This window comes from Neodothiora populina (genome assembly GCF_041146345.1).
Source record: "Neodothiora populina strain CPC 39397 chromosome Unknown canker_contig_8, whole genome shotgun sequence".
NCBI classification, from domain to species: Eukaryota; Fungi; Ascomycota; class Dothideomycetes; order Dothideales; family Dothioraceae; genus Neodothiora; species Neodothiora populina.
Genome location: NW_027191411.1, coordinates 1,114,371 through 1,137,204, shown reverse-complemented (window position 1 = coordinate 1,137,204; position 22,834 = coordinate 1,114,371). Strand labels below are relative to the sequence as shown.

General features: G+C 51.6%; 4 protein-coding genes across 7 annotated transcripts; 1 reads left to right on the top strand and 3 right to left on the bottom strand.

Moving 5' to 3' along the window:
• Nucleotides 1-118: 118 nt before the first annotated feature.
• AAFC00_006850 (uncharacterized protein) lies at nucleotides 119-13,261 on the top strand (the record flags this gene model as incomplete). Of its 2 annotated transcripts, XM_069346866.1 has the most annotated exons (2): nucleotides 119-1,759; nucleotides 2,342-13,261. In XM_069346866.1, the coding sequence occupies 2 exons, from the start codon at nucleotides 119-121 to the stop codon at nucleotides 13,259-13,261; spliced, it is 12,561 nt and encodes a 4,186-aa protein (XP_069199744.1). The 2 variants fall into 2 exon arrangements, with proteins under 2 accessions (XP_069199744.1, XP_069199743.1); XM_069346865.1 differs by having other exon boundaries at nucleotides 119-13,261.
• A 658-nt stretch (nucleotides 13,262-13,919) lies between these two features.
• AAFC00_006849 (uncharacterized protein) lies at nucleotides 13,920-17,256 on the bottom strand (the record flags this gene model as incomplete). 2 transcript variants are annotated; one of them, XM_069346864.1, is made up of 6 exons in its annotated part: nucleotides 13,920-15,298; nucleotides 15,355-16,532; nucleotides 16,583-16,698; nucleotides 16,753-16,939; nucleotides 16,998-17,074; nucleotides 17,125-17,256. In XM_069346864.1, 6 exons carry the CDS (start codon nucleotides 17,254-17,256, stop codon nucleotides 13,920-13,922), a joined length of 3,069 nt encoding a protein of 1,022 aa, XP_069199742.1. The 2 variants fall into 2 exon arrangements, with proteins under 2 accessions (XP_069199742.1, XP_069199741.1); XM_069346863.1 differs by having other exon boundaries at nucleotides 16,753-16,924.
• A 658-nt stretch (nucleotides 17,257-17,914) lies between these two features.
• Nucleotides 17,915-19,495, bottom strand: AAFC00_006848 (uncharacterized protein; the record flags this gene model as incomplete). Of its 2 annotated transcripts, XM_069346861.1 has the most annotated exons (4): nucleotides 17,915-18,256; nucleotides 18,316-19,080; nucleotides 19,122-19,136; nucleotides 19,190-19,495. In XM_069346861.1, the coding sequence occupies 4 exons, from the start codon at nucleotides 19,493-19,495 to the stop codon at nucleotides 17,915-17,917; spliced, it is 1,428 nt and encodes a 475-aa protein (XP_069199739.1). The 2 variants fall into 2 exon arrangements, with proteins under 2 accessions (XP_069199739.1, XP_069199740.1); XM_069346862.1 differs by lacking the exon at nucleotides 19,122-19,136 and having other exon boundaries at nucleotides 19,186-19,194.
• A 1,429-nt stretch (nucleotides 19,496-20,924) lies between these two features.
• Nucleotides 20,925-22,312, bottom strand: AAFC00_006847 (uncharacterized protein; the record flags this gene model as incomplete). The annotated part of the gene is made up of 4 exons (XM_069346860.1): nucleotides 20,925-21,020; nucleotides 21,075-21,867; nucleotides 21,936-22,145; nucleotides 22,290-22,312. 4 exons carry the CDS (start codon nucleotides 22,310-22,312, stop codon nucleotides 20,925-20,927), a joined length of 1,122 nt encoding a protein of 373 aa, XP_069199738.1.
• Nucleotides 22,313-22,834: the final 522 nt, after the last annotated feature.

Genomic DNA, 22,834 nt, shown 5'->3' with positions numbered 1-22,834 from the left:
CACCGAAGCTACAACCACCACATCTCCGGCATTCGAGGAGACGGCCCTCAGTCCTCAAGAGCTCGATAAGAACCGGACGACCTCATGCCTCATTGACTCTCAGCTCACTGATACCACAATGGAGGACCCTCTACCAGTCCCCGGGATGAACGGGACAAATGGGTTGAACGGCACGGCGATGGCTCTTAATGGCACGTCAACCCCCACGTCGCCCATGCCCCAATCAGCATCCATCGTGGATCCAGAAACAATAATCCACCATCTTGTGTCTGTGCTGGAGGTCATGCTAGGGGCAACGCGGGAAGAGCTGGAGACACCAGGCAGTTTACTCTCGGACTCGAAGAGATTGGAGACAGTGGCGAGGTGTCAACGATTTGCACTCGAGGCTCAGGCGGCGCTGTATGTGCAGAAAGAGGCCGTGGAAACAAATGCTGCGACGACAGAACACAGTGGAGAAGAGGAAGCGTCGAACGAGTTGATCAGCAGCAACGGCAACGGTTTCGCCACGACGCCGCCGGCGAGATACACGTTGACCTCGGAGGTGTCGTACACTCCCTCGACCATTGCCTGCGTCGCCATCTACAAGCGACCGGGACCCATCATTCCGACAGCCCCGCTGAGCAGTCAGCTCTCCGTCGTGAACCTGCCCGGTGCCGGCGCCGCTCTGGGAACAACGACGAGTGCTGGAACCGCTCCTTCACCCTTCGAAGCGCTGCATGATCTGCTTCACTTCGCTCTGACGCCCTATTTCGAGGCCTGCACCCAGGGAAGAGAGGCCGGAAACGCTCTGGCGAAACAGACAGACAGCGAAGCAAGGACCGGCATCCCTGCTGCCAAGAGAAAGTTGGCCGACCTCGAGCGCAACTTCCAGAACCTACAACAGAACATCGAAGTGCCCGAACTGCACCTGCCAATCCATCCCATCATACAAGCTGCCGTCGACGAGGCAGAGTCGAGAGGCGAGAGGCCTAGCATCACCCATCTACCACACGAGTTATTGTCCGACACTCAGTTTTTAAACAGTCTCCAGAGCACCGTCAATGGCTGGATCAAGGCGATCCAGGAGAGCACTCAGCGCTCGCGCGATCCCACCACCGGCACTGCGACGCAAGAGAGGGATTTCTGGATATCCATGGAGTCGGCACTCGATAGTATCGAGAGACAGCAGAACAGCGACGAGGTTGTTCTCTCCCTCGAAGTGCTCAGACAAGCAAAGCGTCACGCTACCGCCGTCAGCTTCCACGCCGACACTGGCTTCAAAGAGGCCGCCGAGAAGGTGCAGAAATACAACCTGTTGATGCGCGATCTTCCACTCGGCGAACTCTTCTCCGCCACCTCCCTCGACAAGGTCTGTGAGGCCTTGGAGCAGATCTTCACCCACATAAGCAAGAAGTTGCGTGTTTCTCCGTACCCCATCCGCCGCGCCTTGCCTCTGACCGAAGCCATCTCGAGCGACCTTGATACGAAGATGCACGACCTGCTCCACGGCAAGACGCTGATGCATCTCGACTTCAAAGAGTTCCAGGCCATCATGAAGGCCACCGACTCCGTGTGGGAGACTTGGGACGACAGCATCAAGGAGTTTGCCAACATCTCCAGAGAAGTCATTCGGCGGAGAAACGAACGCTTCATCCCCATCAAGGTCGAGCCTCGCTTCAAGCAGACGCGAGATCGACTCAAGTACATCGCCACCTTCCGAATCAACCACGAGCAGCTGCGCGACACCATCGCAAATGTGCTTGGCGATGAGCAAGACAACGTGCAGAACGGAGACGGCACTTCCGGCCCGGTCTACATAGAGGAGTTGGGCGACGTCGACGCCATTGACGAGATTACGCAGGCATATTCCGTCCTCAAAGACGTCGACGTCCTCGACGTGTCAGAAGACGGCACGCGAGACTGGATCCGAGCCGAGGCGGCATACAATGAGCGAACATCTCGCGTCGAAAACTCCATCATTGCTCGCCTGCGAGACAGGCTGGCCATCGCGAAAACCTCCAACGAGATGTTCCGCGTCTTTTCCAAGTTCAATGCTTTGTTCGTGCGACCAAAGATCCGAGGTGCTATTTCCGAGTATCAGACGCAGCTCATCAGCAAAGTCAAGAACGACATCGCCGCCCTACAGGAGAGGTTCAAGCATCCATATGGTCACACCGAGACCCACGCTATGGCTCAGCTGAGAGACCTGCCACCTGTTTCAGGAGCAATCATCCGCACGCGGCAGATCGAGCGACAACTAGACGCTTATATGCGCAAGGTCGAGGACGTCCTGGGCAAGGACTGGGCTCTGCACGTCGAAGGGCAAAAGCTGCAGACCGAGAGCGACATGTTCCGCAAGAAGCTCGATACCAAGCCTGTCTTTGACGAGTGGCTTCGAGATGTCAATCGTCGTCAGCTTTCCGTGTCCGGTAGACTTTTCGCCATCAACCGCAACCGGGCCAGTGGTAACATACTGGAGCTCAGTGTCAGTTTCGATGCCCAGGTCATCGCGCTGTTCAAGGAAGTGCGCAATCTGCAATGGCAAAAGTACAACATACCACATGCTATCAACAACGTCTCCAAAGAGGCGAAGAGAGTCTACCCCTACGCAGTCAGTCTTATGGAAAGTGTCAACACATATGCGCAGACGATCAATGTCATTGATAGCATACCAGAAGTTGCGATGCTTCTCAACGGCCCCCGCAGTGATGTGCAGGCGCTCATAGGAAAGGGCATGCCCCTCCGCTGGGACTCCTTGTCTGGCGCATACGAAGTCAATGTCCGACAGCTGCCAATGAGCGGCGCCTCGAGCGATAATGACAGTAAACACGTACGCTTCATTCGCGACTTTGCCAATTCAGTACGAGAACTGCAAGAGAAGGCTTCCGTCTTGGCTTCAATCAACATCACGGTGCACAATGCTTTGTCCGAGCTCGAGACTTGCGCATATACAAATGAGGCATTCAAGGTCCAGCTCGACGTGCTACAGAAAGCTGTGGATCAGCTCAATCTGAAGAACTTTACGAATTTGACTTACTGGGTCGACAACGTCAACAGGAGAATCCAGAATATCCTACTGGCCCGGCTGCAGCACGCGCTAAAGCAGTGGATACAAATCTTCTCCAACACCACCGAGGACGCCGGGGAAGAGACTGAGGAAGCTCGTGATCAGCCAAAGTTCGAGATGCAAATATACGAAATGGCCATGCGCAATCAGTCAATCTACCTTGATCCTCCACTTGATAATGCCAGAGCATCTTGGACGCAACATCTCCACGATTGGATCGGCATCATCTGCAGTTTACCCAAGATCCAGGCCTCCAGATTCGAGATGGCTCTTACTTACAATAGCAACATGACAGCCGCAGACTTCTCGGACCTGACTCTGTTATGTGTAGACGTACTGTCACGAGCGTATAGCGCAGTGGAGGACACCCTGCAGGTCATCAGCTCATACGTCGACGAATGGCTGCAGTACCAATCACTGTGGGATCTCCAGTCTGAACAGGTCTATGAGCACTTGGGAGAAGATCTGTCGCTATGGCTGAGGTGCCTGGACGAGATCAAGGCCAGACGTAGCACCTTCGACACCACAGAATCCGTGCGTACATTCCAGCATCTCTCCATTGAGTATGAGCAGGTGCAACTCAAGGTGAACGCCAAGTACGATCAGTGGCAAGTCGAGATCAGAACTCAATTCGCCCAGAGGCTGGGTGCCCGCCTTTCCGAGGTTTTTGCAGAGTTGAGAAGAGCCCGCACAGATCTTGAAGGTCAATCTCTCGAGGCCACTTCAACCGCTCAGGCCGTGACTTTCATCACGACAGTGCAACAGATCAAGCGCAAAGTCAAGGTCTGGGAACCCGAGATCGGCACCTTCAGAGACGGCGAAAGGAGTCTGAAACGCACGCGGTACCAATTTGCGCAAGACTGGCTGAGTGTCGAGCAGATCGATGGTGAATGGACTGCTCTCAACCAGGTTCTTGAGCGCAAGACGAAGGTTATCGATGATCAGACAGACGCCTTGAAGTCCAAGATCATTGCCGAGGACAAGGTTGTGATGGAGCGTATCTACGATCTGACACAGCAATGGAACGACAACAAACCCATCTCAGGGACTATTCCTCCCGAAGAGGCAGTATCGACTCTTGCTGAGTTCGATACGGGCTTCGCAAAGCTCAGAGATCAGGCTGAAATGGTTGCAAAGGCGAAAGAGGCATTGGATCTTCCTCCAGGCTCGACACCTTCCCTTCCCGCTCTACTTGAGGAAGTCCAAGACTTCAAGTCGGTGTGGGCTAACCTCAAGACTATCTGGGATGGTATTGCTGAGCTGAGAGAACAACTGTGGAGCTCAATCCAGCCGCGCAAATTGAGACAGAGTCTTGACAAGCTGATACAGACGACCAAGGACATGCCTTCCAGAATGCGTCAATACGCTGCGTTCGAACATGTACAGTCCGTACTGCGTGGCCTGATCAAAGTGAACCCTCTGCTTTCTGACATGCGCTCCGACGCTGTCAAAGAGCGTCATTGGGCCAAAATCTTCAAGGCCTTGAAGCCTTCGCAACGCTACTCCTCCATCTCTATGACGTTGGGTGACATCTGGGACCTGCAACTTGGACCAAGCGAGGTTATCATCCGAGATGTCATCGCCCAGGCTCAAGGTGAGATGGCACTGGAAGAGTTCCTTAGGCAGGTCAAAGATACATGGCAGAACTATTCTCTTGATCTCATCAACTACCAGAACCGCTGCAGACTGATCAGAGGCTGGGACGAGCTGTTCGCAAAGTGTTCCGAGCAGCTGAACTCGCTGCAGGCTATGAGACATTCTCCATACTACAAAGTTTTTGAGGAGGATGCCAGCTCATGGGAGGAGAGACTCAACAGGGTCCACGTCCTTTTCGATGTCTGGATCGATGTTCAGAGGCAGTGGGTCTACCTTGAAGGCGTCTTCACAGGTAACGCAGATATCAAGGCACTGCTTCCCACCGAGAGCAATCGCTTTAACAACATCAATACCGAATTTCTTGCTGTGCTCAGAAAGGTATACAAGTCGCCACTTGTCCTCGATGTCCTCAATATTCCCGGAGTGCAGAAATCTCTCGAACGATTGGCCGATCAGCTCAACAGGATTCAAAAGGCCCTCGGAGAGTACCTCGAGCGCGAGAGAATGGCGTTCCCTAGATTCTACTTTGTCGGTGATGAAGATCTGCTTGAGATTATCGGTAACAGTTCCGATACACTGCGTATTGCCAAGCACTTGCGCAAGATGTTTGCTGGTATCTCTGGCTTGGTCACCGACGAAGAGGGTACGATCATCGGCATCACCAGCAAGGAAGGAGAGCAGGTCATGCTACAGAAGACAATCAACCTCATCAAGACTCCGAGAGTCAACGAGTGGCTCGGTTTGCTGGAGCAGAGCATGAAGGAGGCTCTTGCTGAATCCTTCTGCAAGGCATTCGCACAATTTGAGCAGGTCGCAGGGGCGGAGACCATTGATCCCCCAGCCCTGGAAGCTTTCATCCAGGAGTATCCTGCTCAAGTCGCTGTGCTTGCAACCCAATCATACTGGACCAAGACTGTCGATTCGGCTCTTGCCAATGGTGGGGCTCAGCTTCCGGCGTGCTTCGAGAGACAAGTCTCTTTGTTGAAGCTGTTGGCTGCTAGTGTTTTGGGAGACCTAGACGGCATCTACAGGAGGAAATGCGAACACCTAGTCACCGAGTTTGTGCATCAGCGAGACACGATAGAAAACCTTATTCAGGCTGGTGCAGATTCAAACTCGCACTACCTGTGGCTTCTGCAAATGAGATACGAATACCAGCCACAAGGAGATCTGCTTCAACGTGTGCAGATAAAGATGGCAAATGCAGTTTTGGCTTATGGGTTCGAATATCTTGGTGTACCGGAACGCCTGGTCAGAACTCCTCTGACAGATCGTTGTTTCCTGACGCTCACACAAGCAATGTCTCAAAAACTTGGTGGATCTCCCTACGGTCCTGCTGGTACGGGTAAGACCGAGTCCGTCAAAGCTCTTGGTGTACAACTTGGACGCTTCACATTGGTGTTCAACTGCGACGATACTTTCGATTACCAGGCCATGGGCCGTATCTTCCTTGGTATCAGTCAAGTCGGTGCCTGGGGATGTTTCGATGAATTCAACCGTCTTGAAGAAAGGATTCTGTCCGCAGTCTCACAGCAAGTTCAAAACATCCAATTAGGACTTCGCAAGTCCACTGAGCAACAGAAGGCTCAAATCGATCTACTGGGTAGACAATTGGTTGTGCACCCCAACACCGGCATGTTCATCACCATGAACCCTGGCTATGCTGGTCGTTCCAACCTTCCTGACAATTTGAAGAAGCTATTCAGAAGTGTTGCCATGAGTAAGCCAGACAAGGAGCTGATCGCGGAAGTGATGCTCTTCAGTCAAGGTTTCAGCGAAGCCAAGAAGCTCTCGAGACAGATCGTGCCCTTCTTCGACCAGTGTGGAGAAAGACTCAGCAAGCAACCTCATTACGACTTCGGTCTCAGAGCTCTGAAGAGTGTGCTTGTCAGTTCTGGCGGGTTGAAGCGAGCAAGACTTGTGCAGTCCGCAGACAGCACGGCTAGCGATGAGATCGTCGAACCACAGATCATCATGCAGAGTCTGCGCGAGACCATTGCTCCTAAATTGATCAGACCCGATGTTGACATGATGGCCGAGGTCGAGGATCAGATCTTCCCCGGAGTCCAATACGTTCCAGCAGAACTTGCAGAACTCCGAAAAGCCGTCTCGGACATTGCTGAAGAGAAGAAGCTACAGCCAAGTGAAGCCTGGATGACCAAAGTTGTGCAACTATACCAGATCCAGAATATCCATCACGGTGTCATGATGGTTGCGTCTAGTGGTAACGGTAAGAGTTCCGCCTGGAGATGTTTGCTTGAAGCTATGACTAGAGTGGACGGCATTGAAGGCGTTCCTCACGTCATCGATCCCAAGGTTATGAGCAAGGAGTCTCTATATGGTTCTCTCGACCAGACTACTCGAGAGTGGACAGATGGTTTGTTCACAAGCATTCTTCGCCGCATCGTAGACAATTTGAGAGGCGAGGACAGCAAACGTCACTGGATCATCTTTGACGGTGACGTTGATCCGGAGTGGGTGGAGAACTTGAACTCCGTTCTGGATGATAACAGACTCCTTACACTCCCCAACGGTGAGCGTTTGGCTCTACCGGCTAATGTGCGAATCATGTTCGAGGTCGAGACACTGAAATATGCAACCTTGGCCACTGTGTCACGTTGCGGTATGGTATGGTTCAGCGATGATACTGTGACCACGGACCTCATGATTGCCAACCAATTGGCCGAGCTTCGAAGTGCCAGTTTCGAGGACCTCGACGAAGACTCTGCGGCCTCGTCTGTATCGAGCAGCGCCGCAGCCCAAGCCATCCAGCACCAGATCGCAGATTTGTTGCAGGAGCAGCTCACGCGGAACAACTTCTGCAAGGTGGTCCTTGACGAAGCCAGAAGAATGGCCCATATCATGGAGTTCACAGAGATTCGTGCTCTCACGACACTCTTCTCCTTGCTCAGGAAGACTTGCAGGGATGTCATCGAATACAACGCACAGCATCCAGACTTTCCACTGCAACCCGAGCAAGTGGAGGCATATCTGTCCAAGAAACTCATACTTGCACTTGTGTGGTCCCTTGTTGGTGATTGCACATTATCGCAACGCAAGATCTTCGGCGATATCGTGGCCGGAATGGCGTCGATAGACCTACCTTCGACACTCGTCATCGGTGATCCACAGGGCGGCAGTCTCATCGATTTCAATGTGACCCTTCCTGACGCTACCTGGGTACCTTGGCAAAACCAGGTGCCCAGCATTGAGATCAACACACACAGCATTACCGAGACCGATGTCGTTATTCCTACCGTTGATACGATCAGACATGAGGATGTGCTCTATTCTTGGCTCGCAGAACACAAGCCTTTACTTCTCTGCGGTCCTCCTGGTTCCGGGAAGACCATGACGTTGTTCTCGGCGCTACGCAAGCTGCCAACTCTGGAAGTCGTAGGCCTCAATTTCTCCAGTGCTACTTCTCCAGAGTTGTTGGTGAAGACTCTTGAACAGTACTGTGAATACAGAAAGACATTGAACGGGACTACGCTCGCTCCAACTCAAATCGGACGATGGCTGGTGCTCTTCTGCGACGAGATCAACTTGCCAGCACCCGACAAATACGGCACGCAAAGAGTCATCTCCTTCCTTCGCCAGATGGTTGAGCATGGTGGGTTCTGGCGCACTAACACCAAGACATGGGTCAGCTTGGAGAGAATCCAATTTGTGGGCGCCTGTAACCCCCCCACGGACGCAGGCAGGACACCATTGGGCCTCAGATTCCTCAGACACGCACCACTCATTATGGTCGATTATCCCGGTGAATTGAGTTTGAACCAGATCTATGGAACCTTCAACAACGCCGTCCTGAAGGTCGTAGGTAGCTTGAGAGGTTACTCGGATGCATTGACCAAGGCTATGATCCAGTTATACCAGGAGTCGCAAAAGCGTTTTACTGCCGATATTCAGCCTCACTACGTGTACTCGCCGCGTGAACTTACCCGCTGGGTGAGAGCTGTCTATGAAGCGATCCGTCCCTTGGACTCGCTTAGCCTGGAAGGCCTTGTCAGAATCTGGGCACATGAAGCTCTCAGATTGTTCTCTGACAGACTCATTGCCGAGGATGAGAGGCAGTGGACCGAAGAAGCCGTTAACCGCATCGCTGTCGAGCACTTCCCTACGATTGACGAGCAGACTGCCTTGCAACGACCGATACTGTTCTCTAACTGGCTTAGCAAGAACTATGTCCCCGTCCAAAGAGAAGAACTGCGAAGCCACGTCAAGGAACGACTGCGAACATTCTGCGATGAGGAGCTCGATGTGCCACTTATCCTCTTCAATGATGTTCTTGATCACGTTCTTCGAATCGATCGAGTCTTCCGTCAATCCCAAGGTCATTTGATTCTCATTGGCGTTTCTGGATCAGGCAAGACAACATTGTCCCGCTTCGTTGCTTGGATGAATGGTCTTAGCGTCTTCCAAATCAAGGTTCATGGCAAATACTCTTCGGAGGACTTTGATGACGACCTCAGAAATGTCTTGAGACGATGTGGCTGCAAGGGCGAGAAGATATGTTTTATTATGGATGAGAGTAATGTGCTTGACTCCGGTTTCCTGGAGCGTATGAATACCCTCCTTGCCAACGGAGAGGTACCTGGTCTTTTCGAAGGTGACGAGTTCGCGTCCCTCATGACGAGCTGCAAAGAGGGTGCACAAAGCAAGGGCTTGTTGCTTGACAGCCAAGAGGAGCTGTATAAGTGGTTCACTCAACAGATTGTCAGCAACCTCCACGTCGTTTTTACGATGAATCCCCCCTCTGAAGGCTTGGGATCCAAGGCGGCTACTTCCCCTGCTCTGTTCAACAGATGTGTGCTCAACTGGTTCGGCGACTGGTCTGACCAGGCTCTATTCCAAGTCGGCTATGAGCTTACGCAATCTGTGGACCTTGACCGCGCTAGTTACACAACTCCCGACTCTATTCCAGTGGCATACCGTGGGCTAGAGCTGCCAGCTTCTCACAGAGATGCCATGGTCAATGCCATGGTACATGTGCATGACTCCTTGCACAAGTTCAACGACAAACTCCTCAAGCAACAAAGCAGAAAGACTTTCCTCACTCCGCGACACTTCTTGGACTTTGTTGCGCAGTACGTCAAGCTCTACAATGAAAAGCGAGAGGATCTCGAGGAGCAGCAGCGCCACCTCAACGTTGGTCTCGACAAGTTGAGGGAGACTGTCGTCAAAGTCGACGATCTATCAAAATCATTGGCAGACAAGAAGCAACAGCTTGAAAAGAAGGATGCAGAAGCCAACGAGAAACTGCAACGTATGGTTGCTGATCAACGTGAAGCCGAGCAGAGACGAACCATCAGTCTGGAGATCCAGACCGCACTCGCCAAGCAAGATAGAGAAGTCGCCACCAGGAAAGAGATTGTACTTAGTGATCTCGCCAATGCTGAACCTGCTGTTGTGGAGGCTCAGAAGAGTGTCAGCAACATCAAGAAGCAGCACCTCACTGAAGTCAGATCTATGCAAAATCCTCCGAATGGCGTCAAACTCGCTCTGGAAGCTGTGTGCACACTGCTTGGTCACAAAGCCGCGGACTGGAAGACCATCATTAGTATCGTACGAAAGGATGACTTCATTGCATCCATCGTGAGGTACGACAACGAGAAGCAGATGACCAGGTCTCACAGAGTGAAGATGCAGAATGATTACCTCTCCAAGGAGGAATTCACGTTCGAGCGGGTCAACCGCGCGTCCAAGGCGTGCGGACCTCTGGTGCAGTGGGTCGAGGCTCAAGTGACATATTCCGCGATCTTGGACCGAGTCGGTCCTCTCAGAGAGGAAGTCGGTCAGCTTGAAGAGCAAGCACTTCAGACAAGAGCTGAGGCTGAAGCCATCAATAATGAGGTGCAGCGACTTGAGGATAGTATCACGACATATAAAAGCGAGTACGCGGCACTCGTCAGCCAGACCGAAGCAATCAAGGCGGAGATGACAAGAGTCCAAAGCAAGGTCGATAGAAGTTTGAAACTCCTGGATTCACTGTCAAGCGAAAGAGGACGTTGGGAGGAGAGCAGCAGATCTTTCGAGGCACAGATCGAGACTCTCGTCGGTGATGTTTTCCTGGCTGCTGCATCTATCAGCTATGGTGGTCTCTATGACCAACAATATCGCAAGGCAATGCTCGAAGACTGGATGTTCCAACTTGCAGCATCAGGCATCCACCACAAACAACACAACCCTGTGGCCGAGTACCTTTCCACTGCCGACGAGAGATTACAATGGCAGCAGAATCAGCTTCCAGTCGATGACCTTTGCACAGAGAATGCAATCATACTCAAGCGTTTCAATCGTTATCCGCTTATCATCGATCCTAGCGGGCGCATTGTGGACTTCTTGCAGAACGAGTGCAAAGATCGCAGACTCACTGTTACCAGTTTCTTGGACAGCTCGTTCACGAAGCAGTTGGAGAGTTCCTTGCGTTTTGGCAATCCAATTCTCATCCAAGATGCAGAGCACCTTGATCCGATCCTCAACCATGTTCTTAACAAAGAGTACCAAAAGACTGGTGGCCGTGTTCTCATCCAGCTAGGCAGACAAGAAATCGATTTCTCTCCGAGCTTCAAGATGTATCTTACCACAAGAGACCCCAGCGCACAATTTGCACCAGACATCTGCTCTAGGACTACTTTTGTCAATTTCACTGTCACTCAGAGCTCGCTCCGAACGCAGACGCTGAATGATGTCCTGAAGTCAGAGCGACCAGACGTGGATGAACGCCGTAGCAACCTCGTCAAGACTCAGGGCGAATTCCGACTCAGACTTCGCCACCTGGAAAAGGAGCTTTTGCGTGCTCTCAACCAGAGCCAAGGCAATATTCTTGACGACGACAAGGTCATCCAGACGCTCGAGACTCTCAAGAAGGAAGCCAGCGAGATCGCAGCCAAGGCAGCAGAGACTGATGGTGTCATGGCTGAGGTGGAGCGCATCACAAGCGAGTACAACGTTATTGCGCAATCTTGCTCTGCCATCTTTGCTGTCCTTGATCAGCTGCACCACATCAACCACTTCTACCAGTTCTCCTTGCAGTATTTCGTTGACATCTTCCACACTGTTCTCCAGAATGCGAAAAAGACGCCACCTACTGGCGTTAACAGAATTGATGCAATCGTCAAGGAGTTGTTCATCGCAAGTTACAGGAATACTGCACTGACTCTGCTACAGAAGGATAGAATCACATTTGCTATGCTGCTCGCCCAAGCCAGCCCCTTGAAAATGGACAAGAGTCTCGTGGACAGATTCCTCGATGAGGACCTTACCGGAGCCGATGTTAGTATCAAATCTGAAGCTCTGGCAGAGGCGAAGGCGAGGGCATCCGGTATACGTCAATTCAAGTCAACTATTTCAGAAGTATCGGAAGAAGAGTGGGAGAAATTCTTCAACGAGGAATACGCTGAGACAAACATACCTCCTTCAGCCATACCAGCAGAAGCGGAGAACTTTGACAGACATCTACTTGGCCTTCTACTTGTCAAATTATTCCGTGTCGACCGTCTTGTGCCTGCAGCCGAGGTGTTCATCACTGCGTTGTTCGGGCCATCCATCCTGGATATTTCAGAGGATCTCATGGGTATCGTCAAGCAGGTCAATGCACAGACACCCATCGCGCTGTCCTCATCTCCTGGCTTTGACGCTTCGTACAAGGTGGATCACCTGGTTGAGGCTACCTCGACTCGTTGCTCTGCAGTCGCTATGGGTAGTAATGAATCTCTGTCCAACGCAGACAAGGCTGTCTCCAGCGCTGCTGCAACTGGCTCATGGGTGTTGGTCAAGAACGTACACTTGGCTCCACAGTGGCTGCAAAACTTTGAGAAGAGACTGGATAGTCTCAAACCGCATCCAGATTTCCGACTCTTCTTGAGTATGGAGACGAGCGGTGGCGCCAGGATCCCTGTCAACCTACTTAGAGCCAGTAGAGTGCTCATGTTCGAGCAACCAGCCGGTATAAAGGCCAACATGCGTGACTCGATGGCGTCACTCCGAGGCGCAGGCTCAACGACTGGTGGAGGAGCCAACGATCAACAACCAGTGGAAAAGACTCGCGTCTATTTTCTACTGTCGTTCCTCCACGCCGTCGTCCAAGAACGTCTGCGCTATGCTCCCAGACTAGGCTGGAAGGGCTTCTGGGAGTTCAACGACTCGGACTTTGAATGCGCAATCGCCATTGTCGACTACTGGGTCTCTCACACGGCAGCAGGCAGATCGAACATTGCACCTTCGGCCATTCCCTGGGAGATGCTCCGACGTTTGGTCACCATAACGTGCTACGGCGGCAAGATCGACTCGGCAGCCGACTTTGCCATCTTGGACAATCTCGTGCGCACGATCTTGACGCCGGCCGCCTTCGACGAAGACCACGTCCTGGCCTTGTCTGATGCAGATTCCGTCCGCAAGGAAGAGAGACTCCAAGTACCCAGCGGCATCAGGAAAACGGAGTTCGTGGGCTGGGTCAGCAGATTGCCCGAGCGTGAACCGCCGTCTTGGTTGGGTCTCGAGGAGAAGGCGGAGAAGTTGCTCTTGAGCGCTCAAGCGGGCGAGATGGTCAGGAATCTGGGACGAGTCATGAGTGTGCTTGATGAAGGCGAGGCTGTCATGGCGGAGGCCGAGTGAACGATTGAGTGAAAACATGCACACGAGTGTGTGGGAAGGAGTCCTGTTTATGGATGAACTACGGGAGATATGCATGTCATTTCCAAGAGCAACGCATAGAACAGCGAGCGAGCGAAAGGACCCCTTCTTTTTCTTTCGTTCCTTTCGTGGGACGTGGAGGGATAACTAGACTATTCATCGATGTTTTTTATTATCATTTTGTACCACAACAACAACAACAACAACTGGGAGCAGGGCATTGCAGGATAGGGTCTATAGACACAGACGTTTCTAACTATAATCATGTTTCCATTTCTACAGTTCTTATTATACAGTAGCTGGCGGCCATGTCTTTGGGGCCCCTGGTCTTGCCCCGGGTTCAGAGAGTCTATAGCTGTATTTGTATAAGCTTTGTCCCGAAAACACGTATACACACTTTTTCTGCTCTCTCCTTTTCCTACGCTTTTGGTGTTGAGCGTGAGTGTACAACGATAGATTGAATCTGTACTTGCAATCCCATTTGCATTTGCTCTGATGGACCAAGTGACGGCTTGACTGATTGACGCGCTAACATATACGCACACATGTACACATGACCATTCTCCCATTACCCCCCACAGCAGTCACTCACACCAACCCTCAACCCACTCAAAAGCACGAAAAGCCAAAAACAAACCCCTCAATAAGCCGCCTCCCTCGCCACCCACCCGTCCATCGGACTATTGCTCACCTCGCCAAACCCAGTCTGAATCACGGGCCCAGCGGACAATGACAAACCGCCAACTTCCGCACCCCCGGGCGCCAGCGCCCACAGCGAAACAGCGAGGGAGTTCGGGCCGTGGTAGTTGAAGATGCCCTCTGGGACAGGGAAGCTGTCCTGCGGGCCGATGTTGTGGATGTATTTCCCGTATTGGTAGCCGTTTACGTACATCTGGGCGCGGTAGGGGGTTGCGAGACCAGAAGAGGTGTTGGTGGTGGAGTTTGAGAAGACGATGGAGAGCGGGATGTCGTAGCCGTGGGGTATGTCGAGGTCGAAGGTTGTGGTGTAGAAGGCTACGCCTGGGGAGGAGAGGCCGGTCATGGGGCCTTGTGGGCTGGGGGTCCATGATGTGGTTGGGGCTGATGGCAGGTGGTAGCCTTGTCGTTCTGCGTAGAGGCCGCCTTCGTTCAGGGGCCCGCGCGTGCGGTCTTTGTAGTCTTCGCCGCCGAGGTTGCCGGTCAGCTTCCAGGTGATGTCGGACTTGGGGTGGCTGGAGAGCGAGTAGTCGAGGATGCCGCGGGGTTTCTTCATGTTCTCGCCTGGGAGGAAGAAGGCGTCTTGGCCGGGCGTGTAGTCTTCGTCTAAACCGGTCGTGTCGATCAATACTGTCAGGACGTAGGCACTTCCGGAAGATAAGTTTGGAAGAGTGAATGTGCTGTTCGCCAGATCTGCAGCGTCGTAACCGACGAAGGAGCCGATGAAAGTTCCGTTCAGCCATGCGGACATGCCGAAGGCATAGCCGCCTTCTGTTTGGAGGTAGATTGTAGATTCGTTGCCCAAGGCGACGAAGTGGCCACGGTAAAGAAGATTACCGTAATGGTAGCCGTAGTCTGAAGAGTACAGCGAGGTGGGAGTCGTCAGATTACGACCAGTGTTGTTGGTGTATGTCAGGCTCGCTTCTGTCCATAGGCTGTCGTCGTAATCAGATCCAATCTCAGGCAAGCCGTCGATGACCTTCCATTCGACAGAAGAAAGGTCTGGCACCGAAAATGCAGGCTTGCTGTAGGTGGCTTTGGCAGTGACCACGCCACTGCTCTTCGACTGCTTGAATCTGAGATCGCTGCCATTGAACGTAAGCTTGGTAAGACCTGCGGGAGCACCTCCAATGATCTCGAGTGATGTTGTGGCATTCAAGTCACCCGTTAGCATCAACGTAGTACCCTTCACTTCAACAGTGCGTATTAGGTACCCAGCCTTGACAATCGCAGCTGATCGATCTACGGTGCCGTTGGTATAGTTACCGGAGACAGGGTTGGAAGGAAGGTCGATGGTCCAATAGTTGTAAGCGGAGTTTCGATCTAGTGAATATCAGTAAATGCGAGTCTATGGCCAGACCATCAATAAGACAACTCACCCAGAATATAAACGTAAAGGCTGTGCTTCAGCTTCACGATTCTTCGCGTGGGGCTAGTCTCAAAGTTGAGGATAGTGTTTCCGTTCTTCGTAGTGATGGTGACGCCACTGCCTTCCTTGAGCTTGGCCTCGCCTCCGTTAGAGAACGCAACTTCATGATGCTCGTTCGGGCCACCATAGACGACGAGAACGGTCTTTGAGCTGTACTTCTTCCATGTGAAGATCTCGGCAGAAGAGTAGAGTAAATTAGTTCCTCCGACGTCATAGTCTGTGACTGACACCTTCGAATCACGTCCGTTCAGCACAAGAGTGCCATCGAGCTGAGGAATAGTGATATTGCCTTGGCTCGTCGGGACGGTCAACTTGAACTCGGTCGAAGCCAGACTATTGAAGGCAGCGTGGCGAATGACGAAGAAATTGGTCGTGTTGCCGTAGAGCGCAGTCACAGCGATGGCAGGGTTATTGGAATACGATCCATTTGCGTGAGTGTTATTCTGGGGTATCGCTGTCAACCACGCTGGTGAAGCTTGGAGGAAGTTGGCCTCAAGCTTGGCTTCACTGTACTTCTCCCTGCTGACGAGACGGTCCTCGGTGATAACGGCACCATAGTCGTACGAAGTATAGCCACCAGGGTGACCAATGTTGCCCCAATTGGTGCCTCCGTAGGTCATGTAGATGTTGAAGAATTTCAAACCGAAGCTCCAGTCGTTCTTGTAAAAGACTCGTTGGAACTCGCTGTTCAACAACTCAGCACACTGCTCGAAACCAAGACCTCCCCAAGGGTCAAAGGCGCCTCCTTGAAACTCGACCAAAGCATAGGGAGTATTGGGGCTCTGCTGTGCATGCAGGTTTCCGTAGTTAGTAGGCAAAGCATTGTCGGGCCAGGTTTGAGGATTGGCGCAATCGAATCCAAGAGGATAACCATCGTGACCATATATATCAACACCAGCAGGTGAGCCAGGAGTGAAATAACCCTTCGGGCTAGCATCATTGGAGATGAATGGCACGACAATACCAGCATCTCTAGCTTGAGCTTCGACCGCGCTGAAATATTCCGCATCCGGAAATTCAGGTAATTCGTAAGACACTGTGTATTCGTTCTCTGGTTGGTAAAGGATCACAGGGCCGCCATTGGTAATCTGCGCCTTGGCAATGATGGAATTCATGTGATAAGCGTAGCTGGTGAGATGTCAGTCAATTCCCATCTTAATGGAGATCGCGATCCGTACTTGGCAGTAGCATTGAGATACAATGGGTCTCGCGTCCTCGTCAAGGCCGGGACCCGCATCAGCCATCCTGGGAAGCCACCACCGGACACTTCAGCATTGATGTACGGACCAGGTCGCTATATAGCTCATGTCAGACGGCAGTCTTCGCGGATTATCAGCTTTGTACTCACCGCTAGGAGATAAATGCCGGCTTCTTTCGCAGCAGCAAAGAAAGGCTCAAAATCGAAGATACCCTCCGCGGTGAACTCGCCGGGTTTGCCCTCGAGAAGAGCCCACATGGTGTAGAAAGAGACACCATTGTAACCCATAGCTTTGATCTTCTGGAACACATCCAGGTATAGGCTGGTCACAGGTAATCTGAGGAGCTGGCATCAGCCCGTGATTGCTAGTCTTCGGATGTATCGTGATGCTTTACCTGAATGGATGAAATTCACCGCTGTAGAGCATGATCCTCTCACCATGGACGAAAAGAGAGTGCTCATCCCACGTTACCTACTGAAGTTAGTGTACTCTTCGGATCTTCTCAAAGGACGATATCCTACAATATGCTGCAAAGGTTCACGCTTATAAGGCTTGATGAGCTCAATCATGTTTTGTCTCTTAACAGCGAGAGCGTCTCCATTGACAGTCAGGCAAGCCAAAATGGCCGCCTTCAATAATCTGCTTCCTAACATTTTCGAGATCCGAGTATACTAGGATCTTTACAAAGAAAATCCAATGCATCATGTCGGGGCGCGATTCATAACCTTTTGTTCCTGCGCTTCCTAGCCCGTAGCGGAGAATCACGTCGCTCATGCATCGTCGCTGCATGCGACCCCGAGCATGATGATCGGTATAGATTGACAGATGCATTGAAATCGGATCCTCGCATGCCTCTTGAGGAAGTCTTTGTTGCGGATCAGGGACTATATTCTGCCGTAAGGTGTTGCGAACTCGCTAATGACGTTCAAGGTGACATAGTATGGTCGCTTCCCCTCGTTTTCCCCACCTTTGGGCCCTACTTTTGTAAGTTTAGCCTTCACAAGCCGCGGTTGAAAAGACGCTCGGCAGAATTCAAAGCATAAACATAGCATTCGAAGCCTTTAACACTATCTATAAGCCCGACCACCCTCAAAAGCCTCTTTTGAACAGGCGTATTATTTTATTATGATGAACGTGTCTAGCATTGAAGAAAGAAAGCATAGTAACATATCGCAGATTTATTTTAAGTCTGTGTCGTAGCTGATGTAGATCGGCACATTGCCGATCCCAAATAGGTGCGATTAATCGTGAAAAGAAAAGATCAACTTTTGCTCTCTTACGTTGATTCGTGTCTTCGGAGGGTCCTGATCCTCAATCTCTCTTCTTCCCGATCCTTGGCAATGCGAGCCAGAACAACCATATCACGACCAGGAGTGACAGAATGATAGGCTGCAAGACTTTGACTCCGTGAGACTGCGCAATGACGCCGGTCACGAATGGAAAGATGGCTCCACCGGATCCTCCAAGTGCAGCCGCAAACCCAATTCCGCTGACATGTAAATGGCGAGGTAGGAGCTTAGTGCATGCCACCACTGCAGCAGGGAACATGGGTGCGAGCACGAAGCCTTGTAGTGCAACAGTGACGGCGGAGACGTAAAATTGTGGAACGAGCCAGAAGAGTAGTTCCAGTCCGGTAGCTATTGGGAGATAGATCTGATTCGTAGGATGTCAGCCATAACCACTCTCCAATGTCATAGGCCAAGAGCACTTACAGCTATCGCCAGCTTTTCTCCAATTCTGGGGGTGATAAATCCGAGAACGAACCTGCCCACAGTAATGCCCAGCCAGAAACCAGTAGCCGTCATGCCCGAGGCAAATTTGCCTCCACCGCGTTCATTGATCATAAAGACAACGACCCATCCACCAAGCGCTACTTCGATACCGACATATCCAAGCAGAAAAAATGCGCAAAGCCATGTCACTCGAGCTGAGGGCATCGTGAACAATGCCTCCTTCATGCGATTGCCAGTTTCGTTGGAAGTTCGAGGGTTCGCATCGCGGAAGGCCTGGCCATTTTGACTCCAAAAAGCCCAAGCACAGGCACCGAGTTCGATAGCTGCCACTCCAATCATGACATAGTACCATTGGTACCAAGCAAGGCCTGCCTTGGTGATCATTGCAGTGGCAATCAACGGTGCAATAATTGCTCCTACACCGTAAAGGCCGTGTAGGACCCCCAAAATCTCGTTTGCATTCGCCATGTTGCCCATCCAGGCATTCCATGCTGCGTCGAAGAGGCCATTGCCAAATCCAGCCAGCATGAAGACGACAACAAGCACCGGATAAGGTGGGTGAACCGAAATGACAATGTACGCGATGAGGTGGCATACCGGGGCGATGCATGCCGGGCCTCGCCGTCCAAATTTGAGATGGATCGCGTTGTTCAATAAGGCGGAAGCATTATAGCCTACCAGAGGAGACAAGAAGATGAGCGAGACTATCGTGTAGGAGAGACCGTAGTATGTTTCAAGCTGTTCCTATTAGCATGCATCAAAAATCACTCGTTAGGACCGCATACGTAGGGTATGATAGCCTGTCACTTGTTAGCATTCGTCCAGGCACAAGATCATCAGCATATGCACTGACACCATATGAAGCATCGTTCATGCCCATCAAGATGAAACTCCAGAACGCAGCAAATGTGCGAGCAATATTCATTTTGGATCCATTCCACTTTTCGGCAGCTTCCGGGCCCGATGTGGTTGGTGATGGGAGTGACTCGTTTCTATCTGACTGCTGACTATCAATGTCATCGTCGCGCTCACTTGGAGTGACGATCTGGAGAGAAGGTCTCTTTGGTGCCGGATCAAGCCCGTGTAGATGATGAACATGTACAGGCTCGAGCTCGATTACAGCGGTGGATGAGCCGTGATTCCACGAGCTTGAAGACATGATGGATATAGAAACGTCAGAACGTCAAGGTTTCAGTGATCGATTGATTCTTCAAAAGGCCCTCATTGATGTAGAGCAGGTGTAAGCAACTTTATATCCTCGCTAAGCAAGAAAGACAATCCATCTGCATTGCTTATATGCTATCAATAGTGATACGGTACCAGTACTTCAAGTACCAGCTGTCACTCAACAACCATCGCGGACCGAGTACTTATTCTGCTCGGACATGGTCATTGGTCCATGTCTGTCAACAATCAATCGCCAAGATTATGGGGTGTCATGGAGCTGGAGAAAGGAGGGGATAGTGTGGAGCTGGTGGCAAGAAACGAGCAACCCGACGGAAGTCAAGGAACGATTGCGGGAAAGTGTTCGGGAGGAACTCCACAGAATCGGTGTGCAAATGTGAGTCAGACGTGGGATGGCCGAGCGATCTGCAAGCGCATTCGATTGATTTGGACATTCCGAAAGGACAATGCAGAGTACCTTAACCAATTTTCACCTCGATAAAAGATGTATGGGAGCAGTACGATGCAGTGTTGGAAAACTTAGCGGTCAGGAAGAACAAATTGTTTGCTGATAGAGGCATCGGTAATCGGTGCACTTGAGTAAGTCTCAGGTTGCTGTTCCGCGTGTATATCGCATAGATGTCTGTACCATCTTGCAAGTCACCAAGTCTTCTTGATACGCAGAGCCCTCATGATGTAATTCGATGCTCGGATAGCACAATAATGCTCATCTTATCCAAATTGACTCCCATCTTCGCTGAGGACGTACAGTGCCTGAATGTCAACCCCAACGACCATCGATCCGTTACGAAAGCAGACACCGTAGATGCAATTTCACGTCATCTCCGCTGTGCAAATTGCAAAGACAGGTTGCGAGAGTGACAATTCGAGTAAGCCTAGGAGAAACGAGATCCTTCCCAGAAGTGAATGATCAACCTCGATCAAAGTCTAAGGCAAGAAGGCTTGAAGTGAAGTGCACCACCCACGTGGCAGCCAAGACGGCTTCGTACACAATGCAATGCACCTTGCCGTGGAATGTTTGAGCACGTTGTGCTCTCTGTGACGTTCTTGTCATCCAGGGATGTTGTGTTGTGCAACAGTGACAGACATGATAATCGTCACGAGAAAGCTGCCGAGGCCGTTCATGTCTGATTTGTGACATACATGATAATGTAAAATAGATATGCATGTCTGGTATTATATACGATCGATAACGAAAAGGTGAGAGGTGTGTCTCTGGGTGGTTTATTCAATCACAACCACCCAAGGAGCCCATTACAACATGTACCAAAGAGATACTCCCGTGAGGGAATCGCGTGCTCATTACACCCCGTACGAAAACGTGGTCAACAGAAAACGTTGTCAAGCCTGTTCTCGTCCATTCAAGGGGCCCTAATTCTCTTGTGCTTCTCCTTCTTCACATCCTAGGAGATGAAGGTAGCTTCGGTGAAGAGCTGACCAGCCTCGCTCTTCTCTTCTCCATCGACCTTGATCCTGAACGTCTCAAGCTTGGGTCCGTACTGCAGGAAGAATTAGCAAAAACACAGCGATACAGAAGAAGAGAGTCTCATTACCTGGTAAATGTATGGCTTGGTTCCGGCAGCGCCGGCAACAATCTGCTTGACGAACTTGGGAACTTCAGCCATGATATCGACACGATCCCATCTCTCGCCCATCTCGCCAGAGAGTTCGGCCTCTACGGCACCATCAGCGCTGGACCATTTGAAGGCCATTGCGTCGGGAGCAGGCCATCCACATTCGGGATCCTCGTGGGAAGCAGTATGCTTGACTGTGTTTGTCGGGCCAGCATAGAGAATCTTGCCATCAACAGCGATACCACCAACGTTGACGACAGTGTTGCCGTAAGAGGGAGGAGTGGTGTACTCCATCATGATGGCACTGTAAGTAGGAGACTGGAAGTTGCCAAAGGTCCAGCGAGCGGCGGCGTGGTGGGGCTTCATGCCCTGGAGAGCGTGGATGAACATGCCACGACCCTGGAGATCGATGGGACCCTGCTGGGTGATGATGCTACCCTCGACTTTGCATCTCGGCCAGAAAGAGTGTCTCATCTTGCCCCATGGGGCCTTGGGATCGGTACCGAATGAGCTGGTGCCATCTTTGCCGACAACGAAGCCAGGCGAGAGGGTGGAGAAGGTGAGGTCGACGACGCTCCTGGTGTTGGTGCTCGACTTGATGTGATAACTCTTGCCGTCTTCAGAGAGGGTGATAGAGCAGCCCTGGGCGTGGAAGTTGTACTTCTCCTCGTCGAAACCGTAGTCCGAGAGAGGGTCGGATGACCAGAGGTTGGGGGTGTTGCGGTCGGGGTAGAAGATCTTGGTGTTGAATTGGCAGGTGACTCGGATGCCGCTATTGTTGAATCATGAGGTCAGCAGAGTGCTCTTCTCCTTCTGTTGTTGATCATCCGTGTGTCTTACGCAACGTTGCTGTAGATAACCTGGGCGAGACCGACATGGCCGCTGTCGGCAGTGAAGTAGAAGGTCTGCGTCTCAACACAGGTCGAGTCCATGACGAACCACTTCATGTCTTCCTTCTTCAGCTCGGTGAAGGGAGTGTCTTGTGCGGCGACTGATTGGATGGCTGAAGGGCCATACTCTGGCTCAGCAGTGCCAGCGACATTGGCGAGTCTGTATTGGACACACAACCAAGGTCAGTCTAGGCTCAGATTCTGCTTTGCTTCTGTTTTGCTTCTGCTTTGCTTCTGCTTTGCTTCTGCTTTGCTTCTGCTTTGCTTCTGCTTTGCTTCTGCTTTGCTCGGAGCCAGCACTGACTGTTGCTTTGCCCAGTTGAACATGATTGATCGTCTCTTGTTTCTCTGTTTCCTGTGGTCTTTTCTCTCTTCTGAGCTGCTATCTCTTTATCGGCTGCTGGTCGGTCACTACGTGGGCGGCTGTTGGTGGACCCTGAAACAACTCGGGGTCAAATTGTCGTGCTGGAGCGGAGGTTTCTGATCGAGGGGCGGATGAACTTGCAGCTGCTACAAGTCGATAATCGGGAATTTGGTGATAGTAACGGAACCTGAAAGTCAAGAAAGTGGGAGGAGGGTCTTGTAGGCTGTGAAATGAGGAAGGAACTTGGCGCTGCGCTACGCTACTATGTGGGAGCCTGAGGCTTCTGTGCTGGGAGGAGATTCGAACTTCCCTTCTGCCACTTCAGGTTTCCAGGTGTTTGATGGGAAATGACGTCTCAGTTTGTTTGTCCCTTTTCTGTTGCCTGAAGTACCTCTGCCAAGACTCTTCTCAGTCCATCACCTTAAGATATCACTTCATTTCCTCGCCGTTGGTTCCTTACCTTGATCCCATTTTGACATGTGACA